Genomic DNA, 12761 nt, shown 5'->3' with positions numbered 1-12761 from the left:
TGCCACCATGTACATCTGGTTTACATGGATTCTGGGGAGTTGAACCTAGGTCCTTAGGCTTTACAGGTGAGCTCTTTAACCACTAAGCCATCTCTCCAGCCCTGGAAAACTATATCTTGTCTTGTTTGTCACTATGGACCCAGTATGTTCCAAACATAGTCTGTTACTTAAGAAGTTATCAATTAGTGTCTATTGATTAAATGATTGAATGATTGGAACAGTGTTTATGACATAGTGAAAAACTTTTCCACAGAGGTTCATTATTAACTTAATGAGTTGGAGAGCTTCTGACCCCCATATAACTCCATCACCTTTAAAGGGATAAACTTAATAAAATACATTCTGATGAACTTGTGAAAGTTCAAAGTGTCATGTTTAAAATTACTGCTATAAAGTATATAATCTATGTATTTCAGAAACAAATGTCCACTGACTTTGGAGCGAACATTTATTGATTGATAGTAATTTTTAAAATATAAGTAGCTTTCTACACCAGATAGTAACGTACTGAGAGCACCTGAGGTCAAGAGTTCAAGGCTAACTTAATCAACAGTATGATATCTGTCTCAGATGTGTGTGTGTGTGTGTGTGTGTGTGTGTGTGTGTGTGTGCATTTGTGTATAGATAATATAAGAAATATGTAATTAAGCTGAACCATTCAAAGTAATAATTTAAATGGAATATATGCCTAAATTCTTATTAAACTGACCTATACCCAGTACCTGAATCACAGAAGCATTCATTTAAAATTTATTTTAATATATTTTATCTATGTTGGCCTACTGCCATATTCTTATTTTCATGTCATATCAACTTTTAAAATCCATTTTCATAATAGCACAACTTTTTTTAATAGAGAGAGAGAATTGACATAGCCGGGCCTCTAGCCACTGCAGTCAAACTCCAGACTCTTGTGCCACTTTGTGCACATGCATCACTTGGTATATCTGGCTTACGTGGGTTCTGGGGAATTTAACCTGAGTCCTTAGGCTTTGCAGGCAAGCACCTTAACTGCTAAGCCATCTCCCCAGCCCAGCACAACTTTTACAGCATAGAAATACTATGAAATGCTTCTCAGCATAGAAGGATAATCTGCGTCTCAAATTCTGACACTGCAGTGGTCCCTCCTCCACTGCAGTTGTACTTTCCATGGTTTCTGTTACTTAAGAATATTATGTGTCTTAACTCTTTCCAGAGAACTCATTCATATAACTTTTTTTTCTTGATTTTTTGAAGCAGAGTCTAGCTCTAACCCAGGCTGACCTGGAGTTCACCATGTAGTTTCAGGGAGCCTTGAACTCATAATAATCCTCCTATCTCTGGCTCCTGAGTGCTGAGATTAAAGACGTGCGCCACCACGCCCAGCTCACATAACTTTTATTATCATATGTTGTTGTAATTGTTCTGTTTCATTAGTAGTTATTGTGACTTTTTACTGTGTCTAGTTTATAAATTAAACTTTGTCATAGATATGTATATAGATAGCCACATCCATTGGGAGTATTGGATCATATCTACCAAGGACAGGGATGGGAGACTTTGGCCTTTCTTAGATAACATAAGAAACTACACAAGAAATATGAAATTTCAACATGGAATTAGAACGAGAAAGAAGAACCCCTTGATGATTTTGTTGGTATTTTCTCCTTCTCACTCCTGTTTTCACATTGTTTGTTCCAAAGAGGTGGCAGTGGACAGGGAAGCAAGGTGAGGGCTCCTCTCTTCTTGGTTTGTGCATGTGATTGGCTCACATTTCCTCTTGACCTTCCACTTTGATGCTGGGTGTGGGGAGGAGCAAGGAGAGGCTGCTACCCTGAGAAAGTGCTACAGAGCTGTGAAGCCACAGCAGGGTGGCGTGAGCCACCAGGTCACAGCAGTAGTTTTAGCAGTCCCCTGCTGGGAGACTCTCCTCATCTCCAGAGCCCAGGCTCTGTCCTGGCTGTCTCCTCTCAAGTTTCAGAGTACTTCAGTGAATAGAACGGTTGACAGAATACATTTCTATACTACTAATGTTAAGACTTTTCATAGTATGCACAAACTTAGTCAGGAACACCTCCTTACGTCTTGTGATAGTTGCTTCACTACGTTGGGTAAAGGAGGCAAGCTAGGCCTTCTCCAGGGCCTCCAAAAGAACCAGTGGTCCTGGCCGCTTCCTGCATTCTACCTGACCCATCTAAAGCAAGCGCGCGCGCGCGCACACACACACACACACACACACACACACACACAGACACACACACACACACACACACACGCACGCACACACACGCCTTGATCTTCCACAGTGCAGTGCCTCAGCTCGGCTGTGCTCACATGGACGTGCTGTCACTGTCTTTTCAGCGTGGTCACTTCCTATCAAACAAAAATTCCTCTGTCCTGTCGCTGCCTCTACCTAGTCAAAATTAGATCAGCCTCGCCATCCTATGAAACTTCATCCTCAGCCCTTAATTCATTGCTTGGTGTTCTTTTCTCAAGTCAGAAGTGGTGTTCTGTCAGGCTCCCGAGCTCTGTGCACTAGTGTCGATCAAATGGAATTACTATTGCTTCAAAGATATTGCTGCTGAGTAATTGACTAGATTGTCTATGTGGCATCCATAAGCAACTGAGATGTCATAAAGGTTTGAAGATTAAAGTGTATTAACACAAGGTTACACACTGTGATGAAGAGGGAAGTACATGTTGTAGGAAACAAAAGCTTCCTGGTTTATAAACTTTCTCCAACAGCCTCATACTTCCTTGTAATAATTAGTGATACATGACAGCTGAGAAACTATATAGACATGACAAATATTATGGTCATGTCAATGTTTATTACAGTTTAACTGTGCATATCTTAATTAATTTAGATCATTACCTTTGTGTCTAAGCTCATTTATTAGATTCATTAGGTTAATTGGGCAAATTATATTTACTGAGATGTTATAGTTTAAATGATTATATTTCAACATCAGTAGATACCCTTCACTTAGAAATAAGGGCTTAGGGTTGGCCATCTTAGAAGACAAAGCTGGCATCTGTGCTTTGGTAGCACCGTCATTTGTGAGATTTGATTGACTCAGTAGTTCTTACTGGGAACAGTGACATGTATAAGTGCTGGTGATGTTAAAAGAGGCTGACTGCTGCCTTGGCTCTGCCAGGCATTTGAGAAGGGAAGGGCTATGTTGCGATGGGAGAGATGGAGGAATATATAGAAGAGACATTCTAATCTGAGATTAAATATAACTCATCATGTAGAGTACTAGAATATCTGGATAAGGCTGATGGAAACACAAAACAAAAATGCCACCACTTGTGGTGGTGCACACCAGCAGACACATGTTGCTGAGGCATCAGGCAGGAGGATCATGAGTTTGAGTCCAGCATGGGGCTATCCGTTAGGCTAGGAAGATAGCTTAGTTGGTAAAGTGTTTGCTTTGCAAGCATGAGGACCCGCATTTGTATCCCCGACATCTAAAATGCTGGACATGGCAGTGCAAGCCTGCAATGTCAGTACTGGGGAGACAGAAAAAGAAGGCTCTCAGGAACTGTCTAACCAAACTGGTGAGTCTTAGGTTCAGTGAGAGACCCCCTTCTAAAAAGAAACAAACCTCAAAGATCCCCCTTAGCATGGGCCTCTGGCTTCCACATATGTATGTTCACACACATACAAACACGTATGCACACATGTTCTGCTCGTCTATCCAAAAAGGCCAGGTGTAGTGGTAATGCCCACTTTTTATCTAGGTGCTGAGGATAGGGCGACATGAGGATCTTTGCTGCTTTCTGGCCAGCTGGTACAGCCTCCTTGGCAAATACCAGCTCAGTGAGAGAGCCTGTCCCCCAAAAGGTGGATGACACCTAATGAATGACAGGTTAGTTTGGCCTCTGGCCTCCATATATTCAAACACAAGCACAAGTGAGCATTCTGAGATAGTGAACTCAGAATTTGGGCAGCCACTTTAGGTGAGGCAGGACAGGGTAATTTCGCTTGAGTCAACATGAGGATTATCTCCCTGTGGTCTATATATAAATACTCCTTCTGCCTTTATGAGAGGGCACTCGGGCCACACAGGCCTGCCAAGAGGTAGACAACTGCTTTGTTTGCTTTCCCTCATCTGCCTACATTTTCAGCTCAGTCCTTAAATCATTCAGCTAACTAAGCAGACAGAGAATGAAAGTAAGACCTTGCTTAATCTCCTCCTTCCTTTTTCTGACAAAACACTCACCTAAGGTAAAATAAAATACTGGATTACTGTCAACTCCCACCAGAAATACAAATCCTAGCTCATGATTCCATCTAAGGAGGAAGACCTTTTGAAATGGTAGAGGCTCAGAAGAGCTGGCCTGCAGGGTGGGATGGGAAGGTAAAGCCAAGCGGATCTCACCAGCGTGCTCTGACTACTCAGAAAGCTTCTGGGATTCCAGAACATTAGCAAGCACAGAAGCACATCACGAGCCCCCGTGACAAGTGCTGTTCAAACATTTGCTTCCGTAAACGAATACATTATTTGTTGCATCTCTTCAAACATGCCGCTCCCCAGCCATGTGCTGTGTGGGGCCTGCCTTCTGATGTTGCTTTCTGGGTGGCACCCGCACTCCTTCCCTCAGCACCCTGTGAAGAAGCCAGCGTAGTGAGTTATGCCGGAACCCTAGTGCCCTGGTGGGCACCGGTTTTGCTGGAGTTGCCAGTTCTGATCTAGTGCTCTCTCCCTGCAGGTGTGCACATCGTGACCGACTCAGCAGCAAGGTGGATTTTCTTTGGGTTTGAAGAAGACAAAATGTCCCCGTGTCTGTAGAGATGATTTGCAGTTCAGCCCGGCTGAAGCTGACCGAATGAGACTATGGGCTGTGCCTCCGCCAAGCATGTTGCCACTGTTCAAAATGAAGAGGAAGCCCAGAAAGGGAAGAACTACCAGAATGGAGATGTGTTTGGCGGTGAGTCCTGGCGCTTTCCTCTTGGCTTCAGGTCTTTCCCCTTGGACATTGGGCAGTTAATTGTGATTCATGTTTTACAGTGAAGGGATGGGTAAAGGTATCAAGAGGCCTGGGAGAAACCAGTGCAGAACTATTACATAGTTTATATCGGAATGTGTACCTAAGGATCTTGGGGAGGATCATGGAGCTATGATGCACTGTTAGCATTCAGATCAAGTTTTAAGGGACCCAGAGGATTTAAATCAGTGCATAGGCCAGTGGAATTGTGTCCCGGAGAGGAAGAACTAAGCAGCTGACAACACAAGTCAGCAGTGGAGTGAGGATTTATAATTGAGGGAGTAAGGTATGTTTTAAGGTCAGCAGAGTGAATTGTAATTGTCATATTTTAAAATTCAATGAAATGGTGGAATGGCCTAAGTGAGGTCAGGGGAGGGGATGGAGGAGAAGAGTGAGTGGGAGGAGGGCTAATCAAAATTGAAGATGGGCTGGAGAGATGGCTTAGTGGTTAAGCGCTTGCCTGTGAACTCTAAGGACCCTGGTTCAAGGCTCAATTCCCCAGGACCCACATAAGCTAGATGCACAAGATGGCGCATGCATCTGGAGTTTGTTTGCCTTGGCTGGAGGCCCTGGCATGCCCATTCTCTCTGTGTGTGTTTGTCGCTCTCAAGTAAATAAATAAAAAATAAACAAAAATTAAAGAACTTCTGAATAAGCCATATGGGAATACACTTCTTTTTAAAAAATATTTTATTTTTATTTATTTATTTGAGAGACAGAGAGAGAGAGAATGGAAATATACTTCTTCACTAGCTAAATAATGTATTAGAAAGGTAGGCTTTGGGCAGAAATACCCTGTGAGGGTGGATAATGCTGTGCCCAGAAGCCATTGATTGTTAGAAGAAAATTTCAGTACCAGGGGTGGAATACCTTCCAGCAAGTTGTGGGTCAGAGAGGTCTCTGATGCCCCCCCAAACATTACAGGCTATTGTCAGAGTTCTTGGTTACCCACCAGAACTAGATAGTGAGACCCTATCGCTTAAGACACCACATTCTTAGGCTGCAGGTCACCAAGAAATTAAGATGGAGCTGAGCTGGAAGTCTCCTCCCTGTTGACTAGCTGTCGTGATGCTAGAAAGACCTATGCAGCCTGTTGTGGGAGGAAAGTCACTAACAGTCTTTAACCAGCAGTGGACCCTGCAAGCTTTACAGTTGACCAGCAAAACGAAATGTGCCAATAGGTGTGATGATGGCATTGGGGGAAACCAACTATTCTCTGATTGGACTTGAGGTCCTCTTCTTAAGAGGGAATTCATGCTTGGGTACTGAAAACCTAATCAAATTCTAATGGCTGGGGAGGTCATAATCCCAAAGGGGGAAACTATTACTGTTACCTGGCTAAATGGATATTTTGTGCCCATATATTGATGTCTCATTTAACACGGAACACTCAACAGTTAGTTATCCTCAGCATTTTTATAAATGTTGAGTCACTTTAGTAGTGGCTACTAACTGCAAAAAGAAACTTCTCTGACCCAAGCTAGGAACAGAACTCATCTATGGATATAAACATAAATGTGTAGAGGGTAATATGATAGGCATAACATGCCCACTTAGCCTAACAGCAGTGGTAGCTACCCTCCTGGCCATAGGATTAGGGTTTTCAGTCGTACCAGGCATGAGTTTTGACTTGTGAAAAGTATTTACCTCTCACCACCCTGCTTCCAAGAAATTTTAAAATAAAAAGGCAAGGCAGGCTTTAAAATTCTACATGCTTCTCATAAGGAAAAAAAAAAAAATCACATTTCTTCACAAGCTCTGGCAACCCTGGGTCTTCATTCCTTGAGGAGTCAGCAGGGTGGGGTGCCACTTCCCCCTTCAGTCCCTCTGTGGCCTCCAGGGACCCCTGTCTCTGGAAGCACAAGTCCAAATTGCATTCTGGCATTACCTGCAGGATGGCTAGTAGGCTTTTGATTTTCTTGGCCTTAAAGTTTGTCCTCGAAAACTCACTGTCTGCCCTGACAAAGCGTCAGTATATGTACACAACTTCAGTTAATGTGGGGCAGAAGAAACTGTTTTTTTTTTTATTATTCTGAATGACATTAACAGTAATATTCCTACTTAACATTTGCATGGTCCTTTCATTTATGCAAATGTCTCTTCCTTTCTTACGGATGAGAGCTTCATTGAGAAATGTTTGCATCAAGTTGCACAACTCAGTCATCGTGAAATAATTCTATTGCTTATACAATGTGTAGCTTTTGATCCACTGTGATGGTTGTTCTAGTCCTCTCGAGAGCTAGGAATGCTACTATGAAGGAGTCCCTGTCGTATTAAGGTGCTGTAGTGTGAATGAATTTTAATTTTAAGGAGATACATTTGTTTCATATAGCAGATTTGCCTCCTGTGGTGTGCCATGTCGAAGTGTGGAGAAAATCACAGTTATTTCAGTGTATTAATAAAACTGGACTCCAAGTCACTGAAACCTCTGTGTCTGGAAAAACAGCTAATTGGCACTGGCATCATTATTGTGAACCTGAAGTACTTCTAAAAGAAAATAATCTACTATCAAGGATTTGTTTAAACTAGCTTCTGCGTGATGTTTTGTCATTATCGTTTTTATAATAGAGCTACCACGTGTGGCGCTGCCGCCATATGTCACACGTCGTGAGGCATTTACATTCATTTCCATGTCGAATTCTCCCAACAGTCCTGTGAAGTGTGTGCCATCTCCATGTCGCATATGTGGAGGCTGAAACACAAAGAGATGGTGTGCTGAAAATTGCTGTCTCCTGAGTGACAGCATCCACCTCTCTCTGGCTCACTCAGGGCTGCCTCTTTTCTCCTGCTGTTTTCCTGGTACCCAGATCTCTCCACTGGTCCCTCAATCCTAGTGCCATGTGCTGTGTGAGGCCTTTTGCTAAGTGTCGTGGAGATTATAGTGGTAAATAATCCATAAATCTTCATATCTAAGACTCTATGAGGGGAAGTGTTTCCCGAGAGGATAAGACAAATATCAGAAGAGAAAAATGTATTTATTATGATAAGAATCAGGGGTGTGCGCAGTCTCACTTTAAAGCCATAATCCTGGTGGATTTCTTACTGAGGTGGCTTCTGAACCTGGCTATCAGGGCTAGAAAAAAAATCAAAATCTGTTGGATGAAGGATAAAGAGGGAATTAAATGAGGAAAGGTTGAGTTAAATGAGACATTCAAGAATTATAATCTAGTTTCAACAGGACAAAACATTTAAGTTGGAGTCACTAGCAGGGTGAAATTATAGAAAACTTCTTTGAGCACCAAATTATCATCTCTAGAAAGATAAACTTAGCTAGTAAGAACAAGATTTAGTGCTATTCAGTAGAGAGCATTGTAGTTACATTCTGATGATAATACCACCTGACCATCGATTTCTGATTTAGTTAAAACTTGGGCATCCAGAAAAACTCTGCTGTACAAGCATACCATGTGTATTTTGCAAATGCTGGTATCAGATAAAAGAGCCTTGTCCTCAGCCACTCCGTGGTACTAGAGGACCTCACCATCTTACTGGTGTTCAGCAGTCAGCATTTCTTCTTGATCTCGAGCTAGTGGGCCAGCTGGGATGGTTCTGCTCCACTTATCTCTCATCTTCATGGTTCTAGGCATAATGAGTGGTAAGGACAAGTTCTCTTTCCAAAGAAGAGCAAGAGTAAGAGACACATGTAGGTTGTCTCTTAAGTTTGGCTAACTAAGGACTTAGAGCTGTCCCATGCCCGTACATTTCTCTAGCTAAATCAGGAGCCAGAGACAAGCCCAAAGTTAAAAGGCAAAAAATGATATGCTGAGCACAGTGCATGCATGGCAAGTATATTGCTGCAGGAAACACCAAAAGTTGGGGGGCAATCAGGCCACAACCTGTGGCCTGCCTCATCCTTGCTAACCCTGTAGACCTGTATAATCCATACCTATGAAGTGTAGTCAAGGACTCTGCTGCCTTTTCTTTATCTTCCAATCCTCAATGAAGCTTTATTTACTCCAGTAACCATTTTCTAACCTAAAGCTTTGCAAATTTATGGCATAGTGCTAAATAAGGCAGCAAGTTGAGGGTGGACAGAGCTTTGCTAGTTATGTATAGGAGAGGCTTCTTCAAGCTCTTCCAATGAAGATGTCAAAACCCACTATAGAGACGAAGTTCCAAAGCCCTAGATGGTACTAAATGCTTTAGTTTAAATATGACAAGAGAAGGCCCTGTCTGTGTCCTTCTAGTTGCAAAAAGTCCACGAAATCTCAAGATGGTCACAGAAGGTACAAGATAGATGGTAAGTCAGGCTCACCAGTAACCATATGATATCTCTTGTCTGCATCGTTTCAGTGTTCTATTACTGTTCAGTCAGAGGCCTCATACTTAGTGGTTTGAGATAGTACTGGTGATTCTCATGATTGTGTGGGATAGCTGGGGTCCATCTGCTATGCTCTCCCGAGTTCAATCTTCCACTTTCATTAAACAGGGATTTCAGACGGACTCTGCTGACCAAGATGGCTTCAGGCCTCTGTCCACAAACCTCTCTTCACGACCAGGTTGTCAAATGTTTCATGCGGTAGCTCTCCTGCAGGAGGATGGGTAGAAGCTGCCAAATTTCTTAAGACCTGGGCTTATGAAAAGTTGAACGTGCCGGGCGTGGTGGCGCACACCTTTAATCCCAGCACTCGGGAGGCAGAGGTAGGAGGACTGCCATGAGTTTGAGGCCACCTGAGACTACATAGTGAATTCCAGGTCAGCCTGAGTTAAAGTGAGACCCTACCTTGAAAAACAAAACAAAACAAAAATTTGCATGCATAGTTGAGGAGAGCAAGTGTCAAGGGAACCAGGAGGCACTCTATTTCTAGATGTGCCTGGAGGAAGCGAAGAGTTGAGGAAACAACCATGGAATATTGGGTACCACCTCCGTTGGGCGAGGCAGTTCTAACTCCATGAATAGGTTATGTTCCAAGCTGGCTATAGTTCTCACAGAATAAAGTGGCCTCATTCACTTTTAAAAGCCAAATTCTTAAAAAAATATTTTTAAAATGTTATTATAACTTGTTGAAGATTTGAGAGAATCTGTAAAAGGTGGCATATTTGGAGTAGGTTCTGAAGTATGTGAGGGTGAGTATACACACATATATGTTTTTCCTAAAAACATTAATTTCATAGCTTCTGAAGACATACTAGACAGCATTGATACTCCGTGTCTATTACACACATACTGACGTGTATTTTTCTCTTCTAAAATTGTATTTTTATTTGCCTAGCTTTATAGTATTATTTTTTTAAGTTTATTGATTTTTTTATAAAAAGGTTGCATACATAGATCCTCTCTCCCCCACCCCAGTTCTGCTAAGGGTCTTCAGTGGGGTTATTGGTATAATGTTCATTTTTATGAAGCAGATTGGTGTCTATGATATTTGAGTTATTTAGGGGTACCGCCACTGCAAGGTTGTGTGAGCAAACTTCCAGAGTGTTCCACTATGTCAGATTATGTGATAGATGGGCGTCTTGAATCCTGGATTTCAGAGAATGCAGGGCACGGATGAGGAATCTAACCACTGATGTTCACCTGCATGTTTCTTCCACTTCAAATGCTGAAGTTTTACATCTAATATTCTGCATTATCTAGTATAGTCCTTTCACAATCCACAATCCTGCTGTAAGGATCCATTTCTGTAATGGATTTTTCCTTCCCTCGACAGTCAGGGCAGGTGTGATTAGTGGTCAGCCCATCAAGGTCATTCAGAAGACAGTGGAACATATTACCAAACAAGTTTGCAAGACTAAATGACCAACAGGTTCTAGTGATCATGAACAAAGGCCAGCCAGGTCTCTTACCTCTCCTCCCACACCCATGTGCAGCCGTCCTGGGAGCTGTCTCCTTGATAGCCTTCGTTGTAGTCCCCTGGTAGCCTTCCTTGTTACTTCTGTGCTTGTTTTTGTTTTAATTCTGTTTTTGCGCCATTGTCAATTTTTTCTCTTTTTAGTGCTCTTCAATCAATCCTCATACTCCAGAACTTTCTGTCTATGCCTAGTTCAGTACCGCTAGCATCCTGAGTCTTTACTTACAGTTACAACTTGACACGTCTGAAGGTGGCTCATGCTCACCTTTAGGGCCTTATATCATACTCTGTCTCTTCTTTCCAACAGGACAACTCGCCATGTGACTTAATCCCATATCTTTGCTCAGTATCTGCTGGTACATCATGACCTCTGCTTGACATGGGTCTTTTCTCCTGCCTTCATCCCTTTAATCCCTGTCTTGTTTTCAAAATATGAACTGTTACATGAAGACCTTCCTCACATCTGCAGAAAGTTTCTTTGACCTGCCATCCCAGCATGCTTTTTTAATATCCTCATGAGTATGGGGACGTGTCTGATCTCTCTAATGGGATAGCTAGCTTCCTGTGGACAGGGACCACATGGGCTCTACAGGATCCAGAGTGTCCAGAGGACCAGGGAGCAGGAGGCAGAGGAACTTCTCATAGAAGTTGAGCACTGACCATACCAGTAACCCTTTATGACTATGGTAGCCCTGACTGCTACTGAGTTTGGTTTAAGGGCCTGACGGGCTTTATTTAAAAAAAAAAAAAAAAAGAGGTTTATAGCTGACCCTTTTAAGTGTCAGTGCATAGTTTATTGCAGTAGGTTCTTTCAGGTGGTGGTACAACACTAAGCAGCAGGAAGACAGGCAGGAGCCTCAGCTATCCTTTACATGGGCCTGGTGTGGCTGTGTGGTATTAGTTGTATTCTGATCACTGGCTACATATAAACTGGGAACATGAACCAGGGGTGTGTGTGTGTGTGTGTGTGTGTGTATGTGTGTGATGATGTTATGCCAATCTGATACCTGCTGAAATTTTTTACGAACCTGTTTCATAGGGCAGTGGTGAAGATTAAATGAGAAACTACATCAGACATTTTTAGAAATTAAAAACAAGGGCTGGAGAGATGGCTTAGCAGTTAAGGCATTTGCCTGCAGAGGCAAAGAACCCAGGTTCAATTCCCCAGGACCCATGTAAGCCAGATGCACAAAGGGCACATGTGTCTGGAGTTTATTTGCAGTGGCTAGAGGCCCTGGCATACTCATTCTCTATCAGTCTCTCTTCTCTGTATCTCTCTCTGCTTGCAAATAAGTAAAAAAAAAAGTTTTAAAAAAGAAATTAAAAACAGTGGAGTCAAAGTAATAATTAATTTTTTATTCTCTCATAATTTCTGATTGTGTGAAGTGAATATTCATTAAGAATATTTCAACTCTTTTTTTTTTTTTTTTTTTTTTTTTGCTTTAGAGAGAGAGAGAGAAAGAATTGGTGCTCCAGGGCCTCAGCCAAAGCAATCCAACTCCAGGTACTTGCACCACCTAGTGGACATTTGAGACCTTGCACTTGCCTCACCTTTGTGCGTCTGGCTTACTGTAGGATCTGGAGAGTTGAACATGGGGCCCGTAACACAGAAGCTAATTCTATCTGTGCTGTGCAGTACAGTACAATAGCCAGTAGCCACATGGGGCTATGAGGCATGGACAGTGTGGCTAGTCCTGACTTGTACTATATGTCTAAAGAGAGCACACTTTTTAATTTCATACTAAGTAAACATGTAATATGCAAAGCATGTAAAATAGCTCATTAATAGTTTGATACTGAGCACTTAAAAATAATAATTTCGATCTATTGGGTTAAGTAAAATGTATTATCAAAGTTACTTTTGCTGGGCGTAGTGTTACATGCCTTTAATCCCAGCATTTGGGAAGCAGAGGGAAGAGGATCACTGTAAGTTTGAGTCCACTCTGAGACTACATAGTGAGTTCCAGGTCAGCCTGGGCCACAGTGAGACCCTACCTT

The 12761-nt window shown here is 42.3% G+C and overlaps 1 protein-coding gene across 3 annotated transcripts in view; it reads left to right on the top strand.

Annotated features, from left to right (window-relative positions):
* Positions 1-12761, top strand: part of C1H1orf21 (chromosome 1 C1orf21 homolog) — a 236998-nt gene that overhangs the window by 82635 nt on the left and 141602 nt on the right. For all 3 annotated transcript variants that reach the window (XM_045151949.1, XM_004658714.2, XM_045151956.1), the window contains exon 2: positions 4696-4914. In XM_045151949.1, coding sequence (XP_045007884.1) covers positions 4821-4914 — 94 coding nt within the window. In that variant the 5' untranslated portion in view covers positions 4696-4820. The remainder of the gene's footprint in view (positions 1-4695; positions 4915-12761) is intronic.

The sequence above is a fragment of the Jaculus jaculus genome, chromosome 1 (assembly GCF_020740685.1).
Source record: "Jaculus jaculus isolate mJacJac1 chromosome 1, mJacJac1.mat.Y.cur, whole genome shotgun sequence".
NCBI lineage: Eukaryota > Metazoa > Chordata > Mammalia > Rodentia > Dipodidae > Jaculus > Jaculus jaculus.
This window is presented reverse-complemented; position numbering and strand designations above follow the sequence as displayed.